Source organism: Camelina sativa, chromosome 10, assembly GCF_030686135.1.
Source record: "Camelina sativa cultivar CO46 ecotype springtype chromosome 10, ASM3068613v1".
NCBI classification, from domain to species: domain Eukaryota; kingdom Viridiplantae; phylum Streptophyta; class Magnoliopsida; order Brassicales; family Brassicaceae; genus Camelina; species Camelina sativa.
In genome coordinates this window covers 25,595,484-25,619,725 of record NC_141889.1, presented here as the reverse complement: position 1 = coordinate 25,619,725, position 24,242 = coordinate 25,595,484, and the positions used below count along the sequence as shown (strand labels likewise).

General features: G+C 33.3%; 4 protein-coding genes, 1 long non-coding RNA gene and 1 pseudogene across 7 annotated transcripts; 2 read left to right on the top strand and 4 right to left on the bottom strand.

Moving 5' to 3' along the window:
* The first annotated feature begins 5,739 nt into the window (after positions 1-5,739).
* On the top strand, positions 5,740-7,986 carry LOC104719640 (transcription factor MYB115-like). Of its 2 annotated transcripts, XM_087470313.1 has the most exons (4): positions 5,740-6,219; positions 6,316-6,587; positions 6,718-6,844; positions 7,225-7,986. In XM_087470313.1, exons 1-4 carry the CDS (start codon positions 5,923-5,925, stop codon positions 7,795-7,797), a joined length of 1,269 nt encoding a protein of 422 aa, XP_087326439.1. In that variant the 5' UTR covers positions 5,740-5,922; the 3' UTR covers positions 7,798-7,986. The 2 variants fall into 2 exon arrangements, with proteins under 2 accessions (XP_087326439.1, XP_010435898.3); XM_010437596.3 differs by having other exon boundaries at positions 5,789-6,587.
* Positions 7,987-10,879: 2,893 nt separating this feature from the next.
* Positions 10,880-12,295, top strand: LOC104719641 (oleosin 21.2 kDa). The gene is made up of 2 exons (XM_010437597.3): positions 10,880-11,186; positions 11,592-12,295. Exons 1-2 carry the CDS (start codon positions 11,025-11,027, stop codon positions 12,030-12,032), a joined length of 603 nt encoding a protein of 200 aa, XP_010435899.2. The 5' UTR covers positions 10,880-11,024; the 3' UTR covers positions 12,033-12,295.
* Positions 12,296-12,529: 234 nt separating this feature from the next.
* Positions 12,530-13,558, bottom strand: LOC104719642 (uncharacterized). The gene is made up of 3 exons (XR_756647.3): positions 13,144-13,558; positions 12,947-13,011; positions 12,530-12,840 (listed from the first exon to the last, which is right to left on the bottom strand). It is a non-coding gene; the product is annotated as an uncharacterized LOC104719642 (long non-coding RNA).
* Positions 13,559-17,929: 4,371 nt separating this feature from the next.
* Positions 17,930-20,087, bottom strand: LOC104719643 (pentatricopeptide repeat-containing protein At5g40410, mitochondrial). The gene has a single exon (XM_010437598.3). It carries the CDS (start codon positions 20,085-20,087, stop codon positions 18,234-18,236), a length of 1,854 nt encoding a protein of 617 aa, XP_010435900.2. The 3' UTR covers positions 17,930-18,233.
* Positions 18,138-22,054, bottom strand: LOC104720630 (putative pentatricopeptide repeat-containing protein At5g40405 pseudogene; annotated as a pseudogene). The gene has a single exon (XR_015568720.1). The product of XR_015568720.1 is annotated as a putative pentatricopeptide repeat-containing protein At5g40405 pseudogene (transcript).
* Positions 22,055-22,766: 712 nt separating this feature from the next.
* LOC147937358 (uncharacterized) lies at positions 22,767-24,157 on the bottom strand. The gene has a single exon (XM_087469562.1). It carries the CDS (start codon positions 24,067-24,069, stop codon positions 22,996-22,998), a length of 1,074 nt encoding a protein of 357 aa, XP_087325688.1. The 5' UTR covers positions 24,070-24,157; the 3' UTR covers positions 22,767-22,995.
* Between the last annotated feature and the right edge of the window lie 85 nt (positions 24,158-24,242).

The window sequence follows — 24,242 nt, the reverse complement described above, 5'->3', positions numbered from 1 at the left end:
TTTTTATTAAATTTTCTTTTATTTACAAAACTTAAAATCCGCACATTGGGCGGGTCCTTTTCTAGTTAGTTATAAAATTTAAACTTTCTACCATAATTTATAAACCAAAATCGACATATAACGTTGTAAAATCAAATTTCAATTTTACGTGGATAATTCAAATTTTTATTTTAAATACTTTTATTAGGTGGAATATTCTTATTGGCTAAAACAAAATAAAAAGTGAAATATATAAAAAAAAAATCTAAACCCACAAACTTTCTCTTTGATCACTAAAATTTTATGATTATTGTTTATTATAAGATGAAATATGTTACATTATAACCTACTCAATATTTGCAAACACTTTAGATTAAATTGTGCTAAAGAAATTACTATGTAGTTTTTTTTTAAATTTACTTTTCACATTGTGACACTCTGGTTTTCGGAGAGTTTTAAAATAATTGATTTGGTCACCTATATCATCAAAGTGCACTTATTTATCAGTTAAAGACCCTGAGACAAGTCTAAAATTAAGCGTGCTTGTCCTAGAGTAGTTTTAGGATGAGTTACTTTCCTAGAAGTGATTCTTGAAACTGTGAGAGTAAGGACAAAACACAGAGAAATATCATTTGCTGATTTGTAGGATCGGTAAATAAGTCTTTCAAGCCTCCCGGACGTGGCAAACTAGTCGTCGAATATGGGTGAGCCCATAGTTTTATATTTGATTACATGATAATATCTATTAAAAGCCCAAAACATCTATTTACAAAAAAAAAAACAGTTATGGCTTAATAACTTGACCATATATTTGAGAGCCATAATCCCATCCTATAGACAGTCACTAATCAATAATTTTTTTGCCTTTAAATTATTTTTCTTTCATGAAAATGTTGATTTTACATTTTCCATTTTTATTAATCATATCTAAAGACTTAACTCTTTTTGACCACTCATGTGTAATCTTCTTCTCCGAGTTTTGATAAATTCTTTTAATGAGATTTTATACTTTTCTAGTGGTTTTAAGTATCTGTTTTCAACTTTTGATCATAATATCTCTTTATTTCATATTCATATTCAATTATTTTTCAGTTTGATTCTCTCAAAATTGGTGTAAACATCGTTTTCAATGGTGTTAAGATGAAATTTTCATAGAATATCACCAATTATGAAAGTTTCATCTTTAATGAAGTCCACCGAAGTCTTGTTACTACTGATGCATCTTATACCGTTTTACAATTTTAAAACTGTTTCTCGGGTTGAATACCCTTTCTATATTCAATCCAAAAGGATAAACTTATGGTGGGAAAAAGGAACAATACTTGGGTGGTATCGTGGTAAACCCTTGTATTCAACACCCTTGCACCATCTCAAATTACATTTAAACAAAAGTTAAAATTATTAAAATAAAACATATTAAAAAGTAAAATTATTGACAAAATTATTAGTTTTATTAAATCCAAACCAGCACATAATCTCGTTTAACTGTTAAATCTAAACTCTAATTATCTTATATTAAGTCAAACTGATATATAACTTTGTTTAATTATAAAATTTAACCATAATCCTACTTTATAAACTCAAACCGACATATAATCTCATTTAATTGTAAAGTCTAAACCCTCCTTCTCCTCTATAAATTCAAACAGACATATATAATTTCTTTTAATTGTAAAATATAACCCCTAATCCATCTATATAAACCCAGACTCACATGTAACCTCGTTAGTGTAAAATCTAAGCTCTAATCCTCCATTGTAAATCCAAACCCACATATAATCTCATTTAATTATATATTTAAACTCTAAATCCTCATTTATTAACATAAACTGACATATAACATCATTTAGTCATAAAATTTAAACTTTCTACCATACTTTATAAACTCAAATCATCATATAACCTAGTAAAATTAAAACCCAATTTTATGTGGATAATTTCAAAATTTTATTTTATTACTTTTATTACGTGGCAGATTCTTATTGGCTAAAAAAAAAGTGAAATATATCAAAAATTTCTAAACACACAAACTTTCTCTTTGGTCACTAAATTTTTTTGATTATTGTTTATTATAAGATGAACTTTGTTACCTTATAACATATTCAATATTTGCAAGCATTTTAGATTAAATTATGCTAGAGCAATTACAATGTAGTTTTTTTTTTTGAAAAATTTTACTTTCACATTTTGACACCCTGGTTTACGGAGAGTTTTAAAAGAATTGATTTGGCCACCTAGGTCACCAAAGTACACATATATTTTGGTCAAAGGTCATGAGATAACTGCACAGTTAAGTGTGCTTGTGATAGAGTAGTTTCAGGATGGGTGACCTTGCGGCATGTGATTCTCGGAACTGTGTGAGTGAGAGAAAAAAACAGGGAAAGATCTTGTGGTTATTTGTAGGGAAGGTAACAAGTTTTGAAATCTTCAGGACGTAGCAAACTAGAACTTCAGAGTAAAATGTGCTTATGCTAGAACTTCATAGTGATTGTTGGAATTTTGCGAGTGAAGACAAAACACATGAAAATCTAACATGATGATTTGTAGGGTCGCTAAATAAATCTTCAAAGCCTCTCGGACATAGCGAACTGATCGTCGGATATGGATCGGTCCACGGCAGGGATTGGATGAGTGACCCATTAATAAATGTGGGCTTATGGACTGGGAATGGGCATGAACCCCACTAAGAGAGATGGTAATCGAGGCATTACAAGTACTATCAGAGTCGAATCTAGTGTAGGCACACACTATCGGGGTGATGGTCTTGGTGCACACCGAGGATGTTGTGATCTGTTAGTGGGGGTAAATTGTGACACCCCGGTTTAGGTACATGCAGAGATGTTTAAAAGAATTGGTTTGGCCACCTATCTCACCAAAGTGCCCTTATCTTTTCGGTCAAAGGTTATGAGAGAACTCTATAATTAACCGTGTTTAGGCTGGAGTAGGTTTAGGATTAATGATCCTTTGGGAAGTGATTATCAGAACTGTGCGAGTGAGAACAAAACACCGACAAAAATAGCACTTGGTAATTTGTATGATCGGTAAAAAAGTTTTAAAGCCTCTCTGACATAGCAAACCAGCAGTCATATATGGATGGATCCAAAGGCCGAGAGCGGATGTGGAGCCCACTAAGAAAAATGAGTCTGTGGGACAAAAATGGACATGAATTCCAATAAAAAGTGCCAGTTGGAACGTTACATACAAAGTTTTATATTTGACTACTTTATAATATCTATTAGAAGCTCAATACATATATTGACAAAAAACAATTATGGCTTAATTAATACATTAACCAAATATTTGACAGACATAATATCATCCTATAAACGATTACTCATTAATATTTTTGGCCTTTCAATTATTTTTCTTTGACAAAAAAAATGCTTTTTACATTTTGTAGTTAATCATATCTAAAGACTTTACTCTTTTTGACCACTCATGTGTAATCTTCTTCTCCGAGTTTTGATAAATTCTTTTAATGAGATTTTATACTTTTCTAGTGGTTTTCAGTATATGTTTTCAACTTTTGATCATAATATCTCTTTATTTCATACTCATATTCAATTATTTTTCAGTTTGATTCTCTCAAAATTGGTGTAAACATCTTTTTCAATGGTGTTAAGATGAAATTTTCATAGAATATCACCAATTATGAAAATTTCATCTTTAATGATGTCCACCGAAGTCTTGTTACTACTGATGCATCTTATACCGTTTTACAATTTTAATACTGTTTCTCGGGTTGAATACACTTTCTACATTCAATCCAAAAGGATAAACTTATGGTGGGAAAAAGGAACAATACTTGGGTGGTATCGTGGTAAACCCTTGTATTCAACACCCTTGCACCATGTCAAATTACATTTAAACAAAAGTTAAAATTATTAAAATAAAACATATTAAAAAGTAAAATTATTGACAAAATTATTAGTTTTGTTAAATCCAAACCAGCACATAATCTCGTTTTACTGTTAAATCTAAACTCTAATTATCATATATTAAGTTAAACTGATATATAACTTCGTTTAATTATAAAATTTAACCGTAATCCTATTTTATAAACTCAAACCGACATATAATATCATTTAATTGTAAAGTCTAAACCCTCCTTCTCCTCTATAAATTCAAACAGACATATATAATCTTTTTTAATTGTAAAATATAACCCCTAATCCATCTTTATAAACCTAGACTCACATGTAACCTCGTTACTGTAAAATCTAAACTCTAATCCTCCATTGTAAATCCAAACCCACATATAATCTCGTTTAACTATATATTTAAACTTTAAATCCTCATTTATTAACATAAACCAACGTATAACATCATTTAGTTATAAAATTTAAACTTTCTACCATACTTTATAAACTCAAACCATCATGTAACCTTGTAAAATTAAAACCCAATTTTATGTGGATAATTTCAAAATTTTATTTTATTACCTTTATTACGTGGCAGATTCTTATTGGCTAAAACAAAAAAAAAAGTGAAATATATCAAAAATTTCTAAACACACAAACTTTCTCTTTGGTCAATAAATATTTTTGATTATTGTTTATTATAAGATAAACTTTGTTACATTATAACATATTCAATATTTGCAAGGATTTTAGATTAAATTATGCTAGAGCAATTACAATGTAGTTTTTTTTTGAAAATTTTTACTTTCACATTGTGACTCCTTGGTTTGCGGAGAGTTTTAAAAGAATTGATTTGGCCACCTAGATCACCAAAGTGCACTTATATTTCGGTCAAAGGTCCTGAGATAACTCCACAGTTAAGTGTGCTTGTGCTAGAATAGTTTCAAGATGGGTGACCTTCCGGCATGTGATTCTCGGAACTGTGTGAGTGAGGAAAAAAAACAGGGAAAGATCATGTGGTTATTTGTAGGGACGGTAACAAGTTTTGAAATCTTCAGGACGTAACAAACTAGAACTTCAGAGTTAAATGTGCTTATGTTAGAACTTCAGAGTGACTGTTGGAATTTTGCGAGTGAAGACAAAACATAGGAAAATATAACATGATGATTTGTAGGGTCGCTAAACAAATCTTTAAAGCCTCTCGAACATAGCGAACTAATCGTCGGATATGGATCGGCCAACGAGAGGAATTGGATGTGGGGCCCATTCATAAATGTGGGCTTATGGACTGGGAATTGGCATGAACCCTACTAAGAGAGATGGTAATCGAGGCATTACAAGTACTATCAGAGTCGAATCTAGAGGAGTGTGGATTCGAGTAGGCACACACTATCGGGGTGATTGTTGTGACAACCCGTCCCGCGGACCCCACTAGCCCACTGCTAGCTGCCCCAACAGACCGTCTGTGGATCCCGCTAGCCGTCCAAACAGATTCAAAGCTGGCCCTGCAGGGCATCAATCATAACCCATCACTGTGGATATCCCAATCCACCAGTAGGTTATTGGTGCGCCAGATGTTCCTCGAACCCTGATCCTCACCCTTTATCAAATTTCCCACAGGACATGGATTCCAATAAAAGGTGCCAGTTGGAACGTTACACACAAAGTTTTATATTTGACTACTTTATAATATCTATTAAAAGTGCAATACATATATTGACAAAAACAATTATGGCTTAATTAATACATTGACCAGATATTTGACAGCCATAATCTCATCCTATAAACGGTTACTCATCAATACATTTTTGGCCTTTCAATTATTTTTCTTTGACAAAAAAATTGCTTTTTACATTTTGTAGTTAATCATATTTAAATACTTTACTCTTTTTGACCACTCATTTGTAATCTTCTTCTCCTAGTTTTGATAAATTCTTATAAGAAGATTGTATACGTTTCGAGTGGTTTCAGAATCTGTTTTCAACTTTCCGATCATAATACCTCTTTCATACTCATTTCAATCATTTTCAGTTTTTGTTTCTCAAAATTGGTGTAACTGTCGTTTGAATTCGGTGGTGTTCAGATGAAATTTTCACACAATATCACTAATGAAAATTTCATCTTTAATGAAGCCCACCAAAATCTTGTTACTAGTGATGCATCTTATATGCCGTTTTACAATAAAAATTTAGATCAATCTTCTCTTAACAAATGGTGTTTTCCACCAGATCTGACTGATATCTCTAGTCATCACCAGCTAAATCCTATACCATCGATCCCAAAACAAAGTCATGATTTCCTCAATCAAACTTTGGATAATAACCAAAATCATCTGGTTTACAACTCTCCCTCATATGAAGTTCCATCAAATTATCCATTCGTGAGTATCAAAACCTACTCAAGTATCGATACTTTCAAGGAACCTATGAATAGCATAACCAACAAGAAAACTATCCATTTGGTTTATGGTTTGCAGGGACATACTCTATTGGATGAAACAGTACACAATGCTGAGCTTACTAAGATGGTTTGTGTGCCAACTCTTGATCAAATGATGGGTGGACCTCGGTCATTTGATGTGCCAGTGCCAAAGAGTATAAAAAACACAACCAGAGAAATCATGAATCAACATGAAGGTCAGAAGATGGTAAAAACTTATCAAAAAGGGAAAAAAAAAATGGTGCGGACAAGCAAACATTCGAAGAAAGGTAACATCATCAAAGCGAAATGGACAAAATCTGAGGACACGTAAGTCTCCATATTTTTTTTATCATATAAAAGCTGAATATAATTCCATCACTGAAACTCTCATAACTATTTAACCGTATATATTTTTATATTATTTTCTGAAGATGTTATAATATTTTATAATATATAGAGAATTGAAAAAAATAGTGAAGGAAGTTGAGCCAAACAAATGGACAAAAATCGCAAAAAAGCTCAAAGGACGAACAGGAAAACAATGCAAAGAGAGGTGGGAGAACCATCTTCATCCTGATATTAAGGTGATCTTTTTTTCAATCTTCCAATTTTCTTAATTTCAAATATTAATATAAATATATAATAATAATAATTACAATTTATATGTGTGTATATATAAGGTTACAAATAAATCATGTTGCATCATCGTGATTATTTTTTTTGTTTACAAAAGTTCGTAATTTAGTGATACACATTATAATACTTACAAATGTTACAATTAATATGAAATTGAATGCAAAATGAATTAGCAACTTTTTATTTTTCACAGTTGTGCGTCCTTGTACCGTTTACTTTTACTTCCATCAATTAAAGAAGTCATTTAGATACATGACGGTAATTTAGATAAATACAAAAAATATGGGTGCGATTTATGTATATATAATTATGTAATATGTGATTTCAGGATACTCCTTGGACTAAAGAAGAAGATCAAATACTGATTGAACTACACAACGTAGTTGGTACGAAATGGGTAAATATCGCACAAAAACTCCCAGGAAGAAGTCCTAACTGTATTAAGAACCACTGGAACACTACAATGCGTCGGGTGCAAAAACAAATTGGTGAAAATTTCAACTTCGCTGATAATAACATCCTCGAAAACTACATAAGGTATGTCATAATCGATAACGATAATCTTTCCAAGACCACTGAAACCGATGGTGAAGCGACAAATACCGAAGACGATGATGAGTATAATAAAGATATGTTCTTTGAGGAGCCGGATCCGAACATGGGCGGTGGCACACATATAATTGACGTTCGCACACAGACAATTGACGTTGGCACACAGACCATGGATGCTGGCATGCAGACAATTGACACTAGCATGCAGACCAACCAACCATTAGTCACTGCGCCTACAACATCATATTATGTTCCAACGCCAGAAATGTGTCCATGGAACAATTATGCAACAGAGCTTTGTCAACCAGTGAATGACGGTCTAAAGGATTTGCTGCAATGGTGGGAGTAATATCCCATGAGGGTAATTTCTTTCCTCAAGATATATTCTAAGTATCATATGAGGAAATCTATGTATCTCTCTGTCTATCTATCATTTTTCTATTTTTAAGCAACTTCTAATTTACACCATTTCAGTATGTTTTCTATTTGTCTTTACAAGACATATATGTTATTATATATGATATGCGGCGTTCTCTCATCTTAAACTTGTTATATACTTCAAACTTATATTGAATGAGAATTGCATAACTTATGTCTGTAACAGAATGTGGTTTTTGGATAACTAATTTAATTTCTCTAACTATAACTACAGCTAATAACACCAAATTAAATTTGTGAAAGCCAGCCCAAAATTTTCTTAAAATCAGTTAATTGCATACAAAAAGTTGTAAATATGCTCTTGTAAAATTATGAATTTGGATGGAACAAATATATAAAATAATTGTTTAAATTCAAAACTAGCTCAGTACTAGTGTTATATCACGGGTTAAACTTTATTTTATACAGAAATTTTATATATTACTTTTATAATTGTAAAATATAATTTAATATTTTATATTAGTTTTAAAACCATTTTTGATATTTTATATTAGTTATAAACCATCTCATTATATAATTTTACATTTAACTTGTTAACTGCTAATATATCATAGCTTATTACATTTAACTTGTCTTCTGCTATAAATGCATTAAATATATTATTTAAAAACATCAAATTAGTGTATTTTTGTAATTTTATTTCATTGATATATTAAATAATTATTATATTCTATACAAAATAAAGTTAACTAATTTAAAATTTTCAACAGTTTATTTTATTATATAAAATTATTCTTTCAACAAAACAATGTATGATACTGAATATAAATATTCAAAGAATGACCCGCTACTCAGTCGGAATTTTTATTTTGTTACAATTTTTTCATACATTGAACAATTTTTATTTAATTTAAAAATTCAAATTATAGCATATGTGGAAAAAATATTTTTTAGTGTTATATGGACGATATGATGGTTTATTTATTTCACAAAAATAGAATCATATAAAGATAAGAGGTGAAATATAATAATTGATTGACAAATTAATATGGTAAGTTAGATATTAAATTTTATATGTTTATTTTGATTGTATATTGTGACACCCTGGTTTCAGAGACTTGTGGAGAGGTTTAAAATAATTGATTTGGCCACCTATGTCACCAAAGTGCACTTATCTTTTCGGCCAAGGTCCTGAGAGAACTCCACAGTTAAGCGTGCTAATACTGGAGTAGTATCACGATGGGTGACCTTCCTAGAAGTGACTGTCGAAACTGTGCGAGTGAGGACAAAACACAAAGAAAGATCATGTGGTGATTTGTAGGGACGGTAACAAATCTTTAAAGCCTCCCAAACGTAACAAACCGGCCATCGAATATTGATGGGCTCACGGGCTTAGTAAGAGGATGTGAGACCCGTTAAGAAAAGTTGGCCCATGAACTGAGATTTGATATGGGGCCTACTAAGAGGTGTCGGTTGGAGCGTTACATATATATATATATATATATATATATATATATATTGAAAGAATGTATTTTTTTCTAAAATAATTAAATTGGATAAATTAGTATTTGACATTTTTACTAATAATGATTATTATTAATTTTTTTAAAAATTATATTTGTAATGGAGTTGTGAAATAACTATGTACACTTTTTAAAATTAATTTTAAAAATGTACTTCCCAATTAACAAAGAGGGGATTTAGTAGGAAGGAAACATATAATTTAGACACAAAGATATTAAATTGTAACATGGATCAAAATTTTAAGTTGGCATCAAAATTATCACCGATTTTTCCTCCTTATGAAATTTAAAATTTAATATCATATTATTTAATTAAAAGCTATAGAAAAACCTAATATATTTTAAAGTTTTGTTTTGCAATTCGTTAGTGTTAAGGTATAGAGAAGCACAACACACTAATTCACACTTGGAACGCGTCAATCCAACGTTTTTCTATTCAATCTTATTAACAAAATTTATCTCTTACAATGATACAATTTTGTCTCGGCTCTTACTCAACCTATTCTACCCAATATGATTGAACCCGACTAAGAGTGAATCTAAGGCTCTCTCTTTTTATCTAACACAACACTCTGTGTAGATCTAAGAGAAAGAAAACCAACCCTCTCTCTTTTCTATCTAAACTCTCATCAGAGTAGATCTAAGAGAAAGAAAAACAATTCTCTGCACACTTAATCACCACCCTGATTAACGTCACAGAGAATTGGGAACACCTCTTCTAAGCCTTATCTTTGTGGCTTCGAAGTTTACAAACGTATCAATATTTTAGAGTGTTCAAATTGGCTTGTGGCCTACTCTTAGAATATATATACACGACTTGAGAAACCCTAGAAGGCGAATTTCCAATTACCAATGGATAAGGAAACTGTTTGCTATCATCCTTATCTTTTTGTTATTTGTTGTAGAGAATATTATTCATATCTCCAAGGATAAGAAAATTGCTTGCTGCTCAAGTTTATCATTTCCTTAATTTGTTGTGGAGAATATTCTTCATATCTCCAAGAACAATCTTGTCTCTATTTTTAATGCCAAGTCATCAACTTTCCTCGATACATTATTATATCCACGCAAGTCTTGCCACGTCAGTTCGCACATCTAATTCAACAATTCAGGCGTTTGTGATCTGATGTAGCTTCCTTATTGATACAACGCTTTGTTTGGCAAAACAACTTGTTTCTCACAGCGATTTGTTCTAGAATATGCATTTAACATCATTGTTTGAATGAAGTAATATTATTACATAGTTGGACCGTAACGTTAGTAACATAGTTGTGGATCCGTTAGGAACAAAATCTAAAAATGAAACTTCTAATCTCTTTTGTATTTCGAATTTGTGTTTTACAAGTTGAGATCTTTTTTAGATTTCGGACTGAAGTATACATGCATGCATAGGTTAGTTTTTGTCTTGCTTTAATTTCGTGTCAGCGGAGAAAGCGAAAACATCTTTTATATCTCGTGAAACGAAATAAAAATAAAAAATAATAAAAGAAGAACATAAGTTGAAACTTGGAAATCATGCAAAGCCACACCTCTACTACTCGAACATCTCACCGTCTTAGGTGTCCTCTTCTCATCACTCCTTCATCTATAAATAAAGCTTTCTCTAAACTTTTCTAAATTAATTACAAATTAAAAATAAGAGAAAGAGAAACATTTTTCTCATTACTATCTTAAAATGGCGGATACACATCGCGTCGACCGTACGGATAGGCACTTCCAATTTCAGTCGCCTTATGAAGGTGGCCGAGGTCATCAGCAGTATGAAGGTGGTGGCGGTGGCGGTTACGGCAGTGGTTACAAGAGCATGATGCCTGAAAGTGGCCCATCTAGCACCCAAGTAACGCCCTTTTCTAGTTCTATTATTTTTTGTTGAGAAATGCATTTTTTTTTAATCATCATGCTTACAAAGTTATGAAGCGAGTCTTGAGGAAACAACGGTCAACGGACACTTTCTTTTAAAAGTGGTAGATTTATGTAAAATGGTTTGTCAACGGTTAGATTCCTATGGTTATGTAGATATACCTTTTCTTGATCTCATGCTTATGGTGGTCCGGTCAATACGGTTACATGCATTTATACTTTTTCTATTTCTTGTTCTGATTATTGCTAACTGAATATAATTTTACAATGTCGGTCAAGATGGCCCAATCGATACACTTATATGCATACATATAGCATCTCTTAATTAATCTATATTTATATTAATGTTTTCTTTTCTTGAATTGTGTCCTTTGTTTTGAAGGTATTGTCCCTTTTGGTTGGAGTCCCTGTGGTGGGTTCGCTGCTTGCCTTAGCTGGTTTACTTCTAGCCGGTTCGGTGATTGGCTTAATGGTAGCTCTACCGTTATTCCTCCTCTTCAGCCCTGTTATAGTTCCAGCGTCTCTAACCATCGGGCTAGCCATGACAGGCTTTTTAGCCTCGGGAATGTTCGGTCTAACCGGGCTAAGCTCCATCTCATGGGTCATGAACTATCTTCGTGGGACAAGGAGGACTGTGCCTGAGCAATTGGAGTATGCAAAGAGGAGAATGGCTGACGCTGTTGGTTACGCTGGACAGAAGGGAAAAGAAATGGGCCAGCACGTGCAGAACAAGGCCCATGATGTTAAACAGTATGATATCTCGAAGTCCCACGATACTACTACTAAGGGTCATGAAACTCAGGGGAGGACGACGGTTGTATGATGAGTTCATTTCTGTATGAACGTAGGTAGTTATGTATTTTCACTATGATGTCCTCTTTCGCGTATTTTCAATATGATGTTCAGTGTTTTTTTGTTTGTTTGTTTTTTTTTTTTTGTGTCCATGTATGTGTTGTATCTTTGTAAGCATGAAAAGATCCCAAGTGTTGTGGTAATATTTAAATTTCTAATAATTTCTCCATCCTTGTATACAATATATGATACATTATATTATAGAAGGTTAATAAATCATGGATATTTGATATACATGTTTATTTTTTTGTTGTTGTAAATTATAGAGAACAATTGAATTATAGATAAAGAGATGAAACACTCAGATAAAAAGGTAGAAAGAATTCTAAGGGCATCTACAGCGGGGAGTTATATTTTTGGGCTCTTAAAATTTTTAATTAATATAGATTGTATTTTTGGTTGAATAAGAATTTTGGGATTTCTAATTAAAATATTCTCCTCCAATGGTAGGTTATATGATTGAGTCTCTTAATTTAAATTTTTTGTTTATGAAAATAAATAAATTAAAGTACAATATGAAAATTACAAGACGAGTCTGTTGAGCTTTCTTGTAGAATTAGCATGTTGTTGTAGAATTAGCATGTTGTTGCCTTGACAACCCCATTACCATTCTCTATATTCTCGGCTTCCACATGTGACAATGGAATCATCTGCTGCTGTGAGGAGCTTCTTCCCAGTAAACTTCTGCTTGAACTGTCCCAGCTAACACATCATATTTAGTTAAAGTTGTCCAAAAGAGGTCCTCTCAGGTCTCTTCCATCTCCTCCTGTAATGTAAACCTGAATGATGAATTGAAAAAGACTACATGAACAACGAGTTTTTATATACTTTGAAAAAGAGACACTTTAAAAGTATATGCAAGAGATTACAATCACAAAAACTTACATATATTCCCAGAATTCTCTTCACTCCATACATGTAAGATAGACTGCTCACTATCTCTCTGATCACTGTATTAAGGCCGGCGCAAAGACCCCCACAGGTAAATATGTAAGCATGAACATAATCAGATTCAAATCCCCAATCTAAAAAAACCATCTGAATCGGTACCAGCAAAAGAACAAGGTTAAAGAAAACAATACCCTGGTTATCTCCTCATTTTGAAGCTCTCCTTAGTAAAACCAATCGCAACTTGCCTGTTCCCGGCGGTTGTTGTATCGCCGCCGTTGGCGGAATTCGTCGGCAATGGTGAAGAGCTATGCAATTCCGATTTCCATTTGTAATCGTAGAGAAACCCTAATTAAATTTGGAGCTTGAAGGTTTTGGAGTCGTATCTCCTCTGATTGGCCTCCGCCGATTCAATACGACGCTTCGCATCTCCTCCGACCCCAATCTCCTTCCTTTCATTCAATCTCATTCCATCTCCTTCCTTACTTTTTTCTTTTATCTGAATTATTTTTTTCTTTCTATCTGAGTTAAAAAACCTCTCGTTGGAGAAGGCCTAAGATGCGCTATGGAAGCCATGATTTTTTTTTTTTTTTGGGGTCAAAGGCAAGTGTTGTGAATGGTACATAGTTGCGTTCTCATTAACTATTTTTTAATTACCAAATAATAAATGTAATTAATAAGTTCAACATTTCAAAGTTTAATGTTTCAAAGTTTAATGTCTCATATTTATTACTCCTTCCCGTTTTTTTATTTGTGGTTACATAGTTTTGCACACAAATTTAAAAAATAAATCAATGTTCTATTATACCAATTCTTTAATATTAAAATAGTTGGGATAAATAGTATTTTTATCAAATATATGCATTAGAGACCTAAAATGACAAGTATTAGAAAACAAAATTTTTACTCTATAATAACAACTAAAAAAAGTCAGAGAGAATATACTACTTCCTTACCTTCGAATTATAATTTATGTAAATGTAATTCTTGAAGTTTTATTGATTTGAGAGTAGAGTCAGTTTTTGCTGCAAAAACAGAAAAAAATAGAGGTAAAGTAGATGTTTTAATCAAAACTAGACCGGACCGAATTGAAATCCAATTAAACCGAAAACTGGCCAACTTGAACCAAAAAGGGAGAAATCAACCCTTCCTAATTCGTAATTTTATGGGCTACTAGTATATGTTAATTTTGCCTTTGAATTTAACCAACTCTGTTTTTAAAACGTCAATCACTGCTTCTACAGGAAACGAGTAATTTTTTTTTGTTTTTTTTTTTGTTTTTCTACTATGCATATCAAAACTAATGATGACAATTTCTTCTTGGGTGTTTTTGAGTAATGCTAAATAGTAAATAGTAAATCCTTCCCTCTAACTCTCTAAAAAAGTATATGAAATTACTATCACTGGCAAACCAATATATATTATGACTGTTTTAATATTTTAGATTCTTATATTTCGTAGGGATATACATCGTCTATTGGTTTGATGATATTCATATAAATTTCACTGATTATATTTGTTTAATTGGTTTCTAGTGTCTATATTTTAAAGCATCACTCAATAATTTCATATGTGAGGCGCATGTTTTGTACAGCAAGTTTATTTTATTTTAATTGTTAAAGATACTTTGTATCCTTTTTTCTATACAAATCGAGTAATTGTGTATCATATGTATTAAGAAGATAAAAATCATAATAAGAATAAAATATATACAACACTTAGATAAGACATCTACATACTCCTACAGATCATTTATGCTTTTCCATTTTTCATCTCATTGCAATAATAAAAAGAAAAGATTAGATCCAATGGCAAGAAGAATTAATAGAGAAGAAGAACAATTGTGGTAGTAAGAACAAAAATGAAAAGAGATAGGAATTACGTTTACGTCGATTCTCATGACTATACATGTTGTTCCACGGCAAAATGTAACTGTTGTTCGATGACAGTATCTAATTTGATGTGGCAAAAGAGTTAGGATTTGATGAAATAGTTTAAAGATGATTGATTTAGAATCAGATAGAGTTCTTAAAAGTCAAATCTATGGAATATACAATATCATAATCATTAGAGAAAAAAACCCGAAAAATAAGCCATCTAATTTTTTTTGGCTATTTGATTCCTCTAGTTATTAAATTTCCCAAAAAAATACATGGTTTAATTTTCGTTGTCTTTAAAAATCTTTATTTTATTAATAACGGTAAATTCATACTTATGAAATAACGATGGTTAGCTCTAATGACAGAAATGTTAACCAGGGTTAAACTACAACCTCACATGATTAATTAGAGGGAACTAAAGACATTGTTACCCTCTTTTTCTTCCCCCAAATCGATTTCGAGTTTTAGGACCCTAGAACCCTAAAAAAATCAGAAATTCAAATTTGGTTTGAGAGAATGGTGAGCCAAAGGAGTCAGTCAATTCTTGCAACGAACACACCACACAATCAACCAGAACTGCAACTACTCAGACGACGACTATCATCCCAATCAAAGGAATTTGGGATTTGAAGTTTGAGAAGAAAAATCGCTTTTAGGGTTCCAGAGTTCTAAAACTTGAAATCGATTTGGGGAAAAAAGAAGAGGGTAACAATGTCTTTAGTTCCCTCTAATTAACCACGTGGGGTTGTAGTTTAATCCTGGTTAATATTTTCGTCATTAGAGTTAAAGTCGTTATGTCGTAAGTATGAATCTACCGTTATTAATAAAATAAATGTTTTTAAAGACAACGGAAACTAAACCAGGTATTTTTTGAGAAATTTAATAAATAGAGAAATTAAACGGCCAAAAAAAAAATTAGATGGTGTATTTTTCGGGTTTTTTTCCCAATATATACCTAGTTGGAACTGTTTATGCTAGGTGTGTGGTAGTTATTCTCTTCAAATAGTAGACCAGGTCTGCCAAGCCAACTTTAAATTCAATAACAAATACATTAAAAATGTCTACCAGCCACAATTTTTTAGAGCTTCTTTCTTTGAAACTTAGACTTTTAGAGCTTCTTTCTTTGAAGTTTAGACTTGTTTTTGTAGTAGAAGAGACCCAATATCACAGCCAACGCCAAAAAAGTCGACACAATGAATTCTAGTTTTGTTAATGTTTCTTAGTTAGTATGTCCTTTAGGCTTTGATGAAATGATTTGGAGGTGAATAGTTTAGAATTTAAAATTTTTTATTTAAAAAAATCTAAAAACCCAAATCTGTCCGATAATCAGATTAGAGTTTTTAACAGTTACCTATATTTCTAAAGCTTCTTAACCTTAAATTTGAAAAACTTAATACTTTAATTTTTTTTCTATATCCAAGTAATAATTAAAATCTTTATACAAATCTATATTTTATTTTATTAATTAATTATAAACAGTTTATACAAATCTATATGTATTCACTAATTATATTTGTTTGATTGGTTACTTTCTAGTGTCTACCCAATATAATTTAAAGCATCACTCAATAATTTCATCTGTGATGAGAGTAATCTTTTTGTTTTTTCTTCTACTACTCTACTAAACAAGTAGAGTATTAGGAAGAAAAAAAATCATTTTAAGAAAATATATACAACACTTAGATAAGACATCTACGGACTCCTATAGATCATTTGTGTTTTTTTCCACTTCTCATCTCATTGCAATCATATACATAATTAATAATTTGCTTTATGTTTAGAGTTTGATGTTTTTATCTTTATTTTATAATATCTTCCAAATAAAAAATTGTTAGTTTTTTAAATTCTTGTTTTTATCGACAATATATAAATTTTTGAAAATGCCCCAATTTTATTAGAAAAGGATAATTATTGTTTGATTATGAGAAATGATATTTAATAATGGTATATTAAAGAGAATTTTAGGTTCGACCCATAACCTCATATATCATGAATGTGTTAAAAATAATTAATGACTGATATACTCTTAGTGATTTGATTTGATTTTGTATATATTAAATAGATTATAATGACATTTAATTACTACTAGTCTTACTAACGTTATTTGTTAATTGTACTACAGAATTAATAATAGGGGATTCTCCCATTGGGTACTGTGTCTATAGTACATTCTAAAATTATTTTCATATCTTTAGATTCTTAATTATGTATGATATATAGAAAATTAAAAGTCAAGAATCATGACAATAAAAATAATTAAGTCGAGTAAGTTTAAGTTTAATACCTTATAAGTATACATTAATAACACAAGAATTTTAAATGTAATATCACTAATTAGTTTATATATTTCGATGCTGAGATATATAAAATGCTTAAAACCGTCTGAGCTCTAAGGGTAAAAGAGCTCTTCCAAGGGCTTGCTTTTCCTAGTAAATCCGGTGAAATAATTGAGTTTTACCAGATTTTGTATATGCTTCTTACAAGTTTCATTCTCCTCATAATTTTTACAGTTATTAAAATTGAAAAGAATAATCTCATACATATTTTATGGTTTCAAACTGTACAATTCCACTTTTCATACATATTTTAATTTATCGCTTTCAGGAATAAACTAAATATAGAACTTTTGTCATAACATCTATATTATTATTTTTGAAGTACATTTTAGTTTATGCCCTTCAAGTTTTGCTTATTTAATATGTTTTATTTACAATATTAACCTCTAATAATTTTCTTAAAATAACATTTCATAGAAACTCAATTAATGTAACTATTTAAATCTACCTAATTTGATACATTTATTGCCATAAATAGCTGGACAACATCTATACATTTCGATTTTTCCACAAATAACTCTACACATTAAATTTTTAATCCTATAAAAATCTTCAAGCTTATTTTAATAGATCTTTAGAGAAAAAATCTGTTAGTTTCCTTAAATTATCTCGGCTTTATTAATAGTTTCCATTTAATATTTTCTACATTTATTGAAGAAATATACATAATATTAGCTTAAAATCGATAATAAAAATAAACAATATCTCCAATTTCCTAAACAAGGATAACAAAGAGAACGAGTAAATGCTAACAATAAAGCATACAATCAAAATCAAATCTTTGTGTTAAAAACTTAAAATAGTTATATCAAAAATAATTGTTCGACCAATGATTCTACAAATATTACAAATTACATTTGAATTAAGTAAACAGGTTTAGCTATTGATACCCACAATTCTTCTGAATCTTATGTTTTTTAATTTTTCTATATATAGATAAAATGAAAAAGTGCAATAGTTCTACTAGAGGTGTATGTAATGCAATTTTTCATATTCGCGCGCACCCACACACACACACACACTTGAAAGGAGTAATATATTACAATGGGAGGATTAAAAACTATGACACTACCAATAATCTTTGCAAGAACATGATCCTTCTGAGAAATGATGAAACCTCTTAGAATCTCTTATAATGATTCTCCTTTTTTCAATCAAAGATATTGCTTTTCCTGTTTCATGACAATCCCCACAAATTCTAAGATTCTTCCTTATGATAATTGGCTCATTTGGACTAATCACCAAAAGCCCAAACGCCATTGCAATCTTCTCACTATGTTGATTAATCATTTCCACTTTCACATCTTCATCAACATCATGTAATACAAACTCTGTTCTTGATTTAAATCCCAATTCACTTGTCATCTTCTTCCTAATCTTCTCTAGCTTCTTCTGTATCTTCTCTGATTCAGGATGAGACCAATCTCCCACAACAAACTTATGAATCTTATTACCATGTTCAATGTAGCTACACCCTGAAGCTCTTACGAGACCTTTCTGTTTCATCAGATTCCTTATTCTTGAAGCATCTTTCCATAGACCAGAAGCGGAATAGATGTTTGAGAGCATTACATAGTTTCTACCATCACAGGGCTCTAATTCAAACAGTCTCTCTGCAGCTTCTGTTCCAAGTTGGGTATCTTTGTAAACCCTACAAGCACCAAGCAAAGCTCCCCAAACACCAGAACTTGCCTCCATTGGCATCTCTTTGATCAATCCATAAGCATCTTGAAGAAGCCCTGATCGACCCATGAGATCAACCATGCATGAGTAGTGATCTAACCTCGGCTCAATTCTGTATCTTTTCGACATTGTTTCGAAATAATGCTTCCCTTCTTCTACAAGACCCGCGTGACTACAAGCATTTAACAAGTGAGTGAAGGTTACATGGTCAGGACTAATACCATAGTGAACCATGAGCTCAAAATGCTTAATCGCGTCTCTACCAAACCCATGGGTGGCATAAGCAGCAAGCATTGCTGTCCACGCCATACTATCTGGAGAAGTAATCTCATGAAAAACCGTAGACGAATCCTCCAGCCTCCCAAGTTTTGCATACAAGTCTAACAACGCTGTAGTTATACACTTGTTTGCATTGAACCCACAAAACATGATAATCCCGTGAATTCCTTGCGCCAATCTCACTACCCCTACGTCTTCACAGACACGGAGAACAGCCAGAAAAGTGGCTTGATCAGGCTTATGACCAACCCTTCTGCTCATGTTGAAGTAAACCAAACCTTCTAAGGCTAAACCATCTTGCAAGTGAATCACAATCATAGTATTCCACGAAACCAAATTCTTTACACTCAAATCCTCAAACAATCTACAGGACGAACTCAAATCTCCAGTCTTTCCATACCAATTGATAAGAGCATTCACAACTTTCACTTCCTCAAGTACACCAGATTTCATTACCAACCCATGAATGCAACGTCCTTCTTCTTTACTTCCCCCATGAACACAAGCCGAGATCATTGACAAAAACGTAACTTCATTGGGTCTAAAACCCACCTCCGATATCATCATCATCCTAGACAACACCTCAAAACATTTCCTTAAATATCCTTTCACTGAATACCCAGACAACAACGAGTTCCAAGAGACTAAATCTCTCTCAGGCATTTCATCGAACAGCTTCTCTGCACAAACATCACGACCCAATCTCAAGTAACATCCAACAAGCTGGTCCCCAATAAAACCATGGCGAAAACTCACATTCTTCTTCACTACTTTACAATGAAGCAAACGACACTGTTCAATCGAGACACAAGAGTTTATAGAAGCTATAAGTGATGAAACATACGCATCTACTAAACTCCAAGAATCTCGTTCTTGAACAAAACTAGGTCGGCTCAAAAAGCTCCGATGATATAAAAATCTGATCTTCGAACATGAATACACATTTGCTTTGATCATCATCTCTCATCAAATCAAACATTGACACTTCCAACTTGAAGCCTTCTCCGTACAACAGCAGTTACTGTATTTAGTATTCTTTTGATTGTTACTTAATATATATATATATAGTTAACCAAGCTAGGGTAGGTTTACCAAAAGCCATTACAAGAACAGTGACCATCTTTGAAATGGTGGAACCTGTTTCTGTCTCTCACAATGATCTCTCTGTCAAAAATCTTGGAGATCATCATAGAAACCTGATGACAATCCCCACAAACCCGAAGGTTCTTCACTATCCTAATCGGAACGTCTTCTTTCAAACTCATTATACCAAACGCAATCGCGGCCTTTTCGCTATGCAAACACAACGCATCTTCTTTCTCTTCTTCATCTATGTCGAACATGACAGGTGTCGTGTCGGCCTTATACCCAGCAAGTCTCAGCCTTCTTGAGATGTCCTTCCAAACCGCCTCAATTTCGGAATATCTCGGGTGAGATTTGTCTCCGACAAAGAATTCATGGACCTCTCCATTGACCTCCATTACACTGCACCCTGGTTGTTTTCTGACTCCTTTAGATTTCATCGACAGTCTAACGTGACTAACATTGTCCCAATCGTCTGAATCTGCATATATGTTTGATAAGAGGACGTAAGCTCCGTGATTTGCAGTCTCTAGCTCAAGCATTTTTTTAGATGCAAGAACGCCAAGTTCAAGGTTCTTGTACAATCTAGACGCGTGGAGCACAGAACTCCAAACAGCAGCATGAGGCTTCATGGGCATTTGCTCGATGATACTCACTGCATCTTCTAGACGGCCTGCACGAGCATACAAATCAACTAAGCAACCATAGTGATCAAGCTGAGGCTCTATCCCGAACTCATTCCTCATCGAATCAAAATGTCTTTGCCCTTCATCTACAAAACCAACCACACTGCAACCTCTAAGAACAGAGACGAATGTGACGGCGTTTGGAGTAACACCATCTTCTTTCATAAGAGAGAAAAGCTCGAGACATTTCTCCGCGTGCCCATTCATTGCTAACCCATTCAAGGCGCTACTCCATGTATACACATTCTTCTCTTCCAGACCCCAGAGAACTTCCATAGCCTTGTCCATGTCACCGCATTTTGCATACAAGTCGACCAACGTAGTACCAAGCCTCACAGTGATTTTGATTTTGTTTCTCTCTATGTAAGCATGAGCCCATCTCCCTTGGTCTAAAGCTCCCAATTGAGTGCAAGCCGATAAAACCGAAATCATAGAAACCCCATTGACTTTCACACCTTCCATCTGCATCAAATGGAATAGGTTAAGAGCTTCCCTTGATTCACCAATCTGAGCATAGCTAGAGATCATCGCATTCCAGGCAATCGGGTCTCTATCTGGCATCCCCTCAAACAACTTCCGCGCAAAAACGACATCCCCACATCTCGCACAGGCTGTGACCATAGCTGTCCGACACACAAAATCCGGGCAAGAAACCGAATTAAAAACCTTATGACAAGAATCCAGACAGCCAAGCTCACCATACAAAGAAATCAACCCGGTCTGAACATGCGGATCATTGTCAAAACCACGCCTGATAGTCATACCATGAACTTGAAGCCCTGTCTCACGCATCCCTAAGCCCGTGCACGCCTGAACCAAGAAGTTGACAGTGTAATTATCCGGTTTACTGTCGTTTCCAGAATGAAGTATCGTCTTATAGTAATCAAAGCTTTTCTCTGGAACAGGGCTTTTGCAATGTGCTCTAATCATTGAATTGAGTGCAAACAATGTAGGGTTATCAGACCTGTCAAGAATCTGATTCGCGTAATCTAAGTACTTTTGGTCACTCAAAGCCACCGCCTTTACAAACTGACCAACGAGATGGTCATCGTTGAGTGTCCCATCAACTAAGAGCTTGGCATGGATTTGCCGGACTTCCTTAAACGTAGTGCCGGAATCCAAAAGAGCAATAACCGGATGTTTCAGAATTCTTCTCATGACTATAACATCATTATCCTATACACCTGCAGCCATTTTAACGAAAGAAAGATCACAAACTGTATAACTAGCTAAGCTGATTGATCTAAAACTTCATCTGATTCAATGAAATCCTAAAAGAGCTCAGTTGGACATTTTAGCAAGCACCTGGTGTGCAACCTTAAATTAGTAAAATTACAAACCCAGCCATCAGAAATTGATAAAGGGACTGTTCGTTTTGCCGTCGCAGGTGGCAGCGGCAGCGGCAGTGACAGCGACAGCGTCAAACATTACCGCAGGTTGTTGTTCGTTTCGTCGACGCTATCTCTACGGCTGACGTTGCCGCAGCCGCAAGTATTTTGTTCGTTTTATTAACGTTGCCGCTGTCGCTGCCGCTGCCGCAACCGCTGGTTTTGTGTTCGTTTTGCTGACGCTGCGGCAATTTTACACTCAATTCTTATTTTATATTTATAAATTTGTATCATTATATTTTAAATCAAAAAATTGTAATTTAAATCTTTTACAACCAGAAAATATTTTTAATTTTAGCTGGTAATAATTTTAGCTGGTAATATAGTTATAACAACATATTTTTGTGATAAATCATGAGCTAAATTAAAACAAAAATAATAAACCAAAACATTGGACGAAAAGTAATACACAAAGTTATAAAAAAAAAAGTAGTCGAAGTCTTTATAACTAAAATAATAAACGAAGTCATAAACAAAAAGAATAGCCGAAGTCGTAAAAATTTCTAATAAGGTAAATGGCCTTGACCATATTTATTCGTGATGTTTTGACGCAGAGCTTCCATTGCTCTATCACCGGTCGGCTCATATGCAATATCTTCTTTGGACGAAAAGTAATACACAAAGTTATAAAAAAAAAGTAGTCGAAGTCTTTATAACTAAAATAATAAACGAAGTCATAAACAAAAAGAATAGCCGAAGTCGTAAAAATTTCTAATAAGGTAAACGGCCTTGACCATATTCATTCGTGATGTTTTGACGCAGAGCTTCCATTGCTCTATCACCGGTCGGCTCATATGCAATATCTTCTTCTTCTTCTCCTTCTTCCTCTTCTCTTTCTTCTCCTTCTCCTTCTTCTTCTCCTTCATCACCATGATATCCTTCTGTACTTTGCCAATGTACAAAATCATGATCTTCCCTATGTGAATCCCGTATGAAGTTGTGTAGTGTCATCGTTGCCGTTACGAGTTTAATCCACTTAATGAGACCATATTTTGGATGCTTACGATCCAAAATCCTCCATTTTGCTTTCCACACTCCAAATGTCCTTTCAATCACAGATCGTAGACCTGAATGCTTTCTGTTGAACAACTCTTTTGCACTTACTGGTGGTCCTCCTCTAGCAAATTGACCAAGATGATATCGCAAACCACGATGTGGACCAAGATACCCTATCCTTGTGGGATACCCAGAGTCAACAAGATAGTACTTCCCACTAGGCGGATGTGGGAAAAAAGGTTCATACCTCGCACAATGAGTCAAAACCTTTGTATCATGTGCTCTACCAGGTACACCAACATATGCGTATATGAACTTCATATCAAAGTTACATATAGCAAGAACATTTATTGTAGGTTCTTGCTTTCTACCTTTATATGTTTCTACAGATCGACTTGGAGGACGAACCGGGATATGAGTTCCATCAAGTGCTCCAACACAATCTTTAAAGAATGGCCAATATCGATCATCATTCCTCAAAACAGGGTTTACTCTGGTAAATTCACCTTCTTGTGGCTTTAGTGTATCTGCTGCAAACTTAATGAGAGCACTCAAAACATCATCAACCTTCCTTTTCACTGTATCCAATGACCGCTGATATCTTGCAGCTATATCTCGGATAGTTTTATCCTGACCAACGACCTCAAGAAACATGGCAACAGATTCCTCAATGTAGACATTTTCAGACTCTAGTAATCCATATGGTGTAGCTAGCATCTTACATAAAGCCTCAAAAGTTCTTTGGTTCATTCGGAGAATGTCATAACATTGTGTATCTGATCCATGCATAAGTTGTTGGACATGACGCCATCCTGCTCCTCGATCTGTTCTATGACTTAACCTCTATGCAGTAAGTGAATCAATCAAACCAAGTTCATCATCATCATCACCATCATCATCACCATCATCATCACCCAACATCCATCTTCTAATCATCTACAAAACCATAGAATAGTTGCCAT

Coding starts and splice junctions, on each gene's coding strand:
- LOC147937358 (XM_087469562.1), bottom strand. CDS start 24,069: ATGCATGGATCAGATACACAATGTTATGACATTCTCCGAATGAACCAA.
- LOC104719640 (XM_010437596.3), top strand. CDS start 5,923: ATGAAATTTTCACACAATATCACTAATGAAAATTTCATCTTTAATGAA. Junction 6,588..6,717: donor TGGACAAAATCTGAGGACAC/GTAAGTCTCCAT, acceptor TATAATATATAG/AGAATTGAAAAAAATAGTGA. Junction 6,845..7,224: donor ATCTTCATCCTGATATTAAG/GTGATCTTTTTT, acceptor ATGTGATTTCAG/GATACTCCTTGGACTAAAGA.
- LOC104719643 (XM_010437598.3), bottom strand. CDS start 20,087: ATGATGATCAAAGCAAATGTGTATTCATGTTCGAAGATCAGATTTTTA.
- LOC104719641 (XM_010437597.3), top strand. CDS start 11,025: ATGGCGGATACACATCGCGTCGACCGTACGGATAGGCACTTCCAATTT. Junction 11,187..11,591: donor GTGGCCCATCTAGCACCCAA/GTAACGCCCTTT, acceptor TTTGTTTTGAAG/GTATTGTCCCTTTTGGTTGG.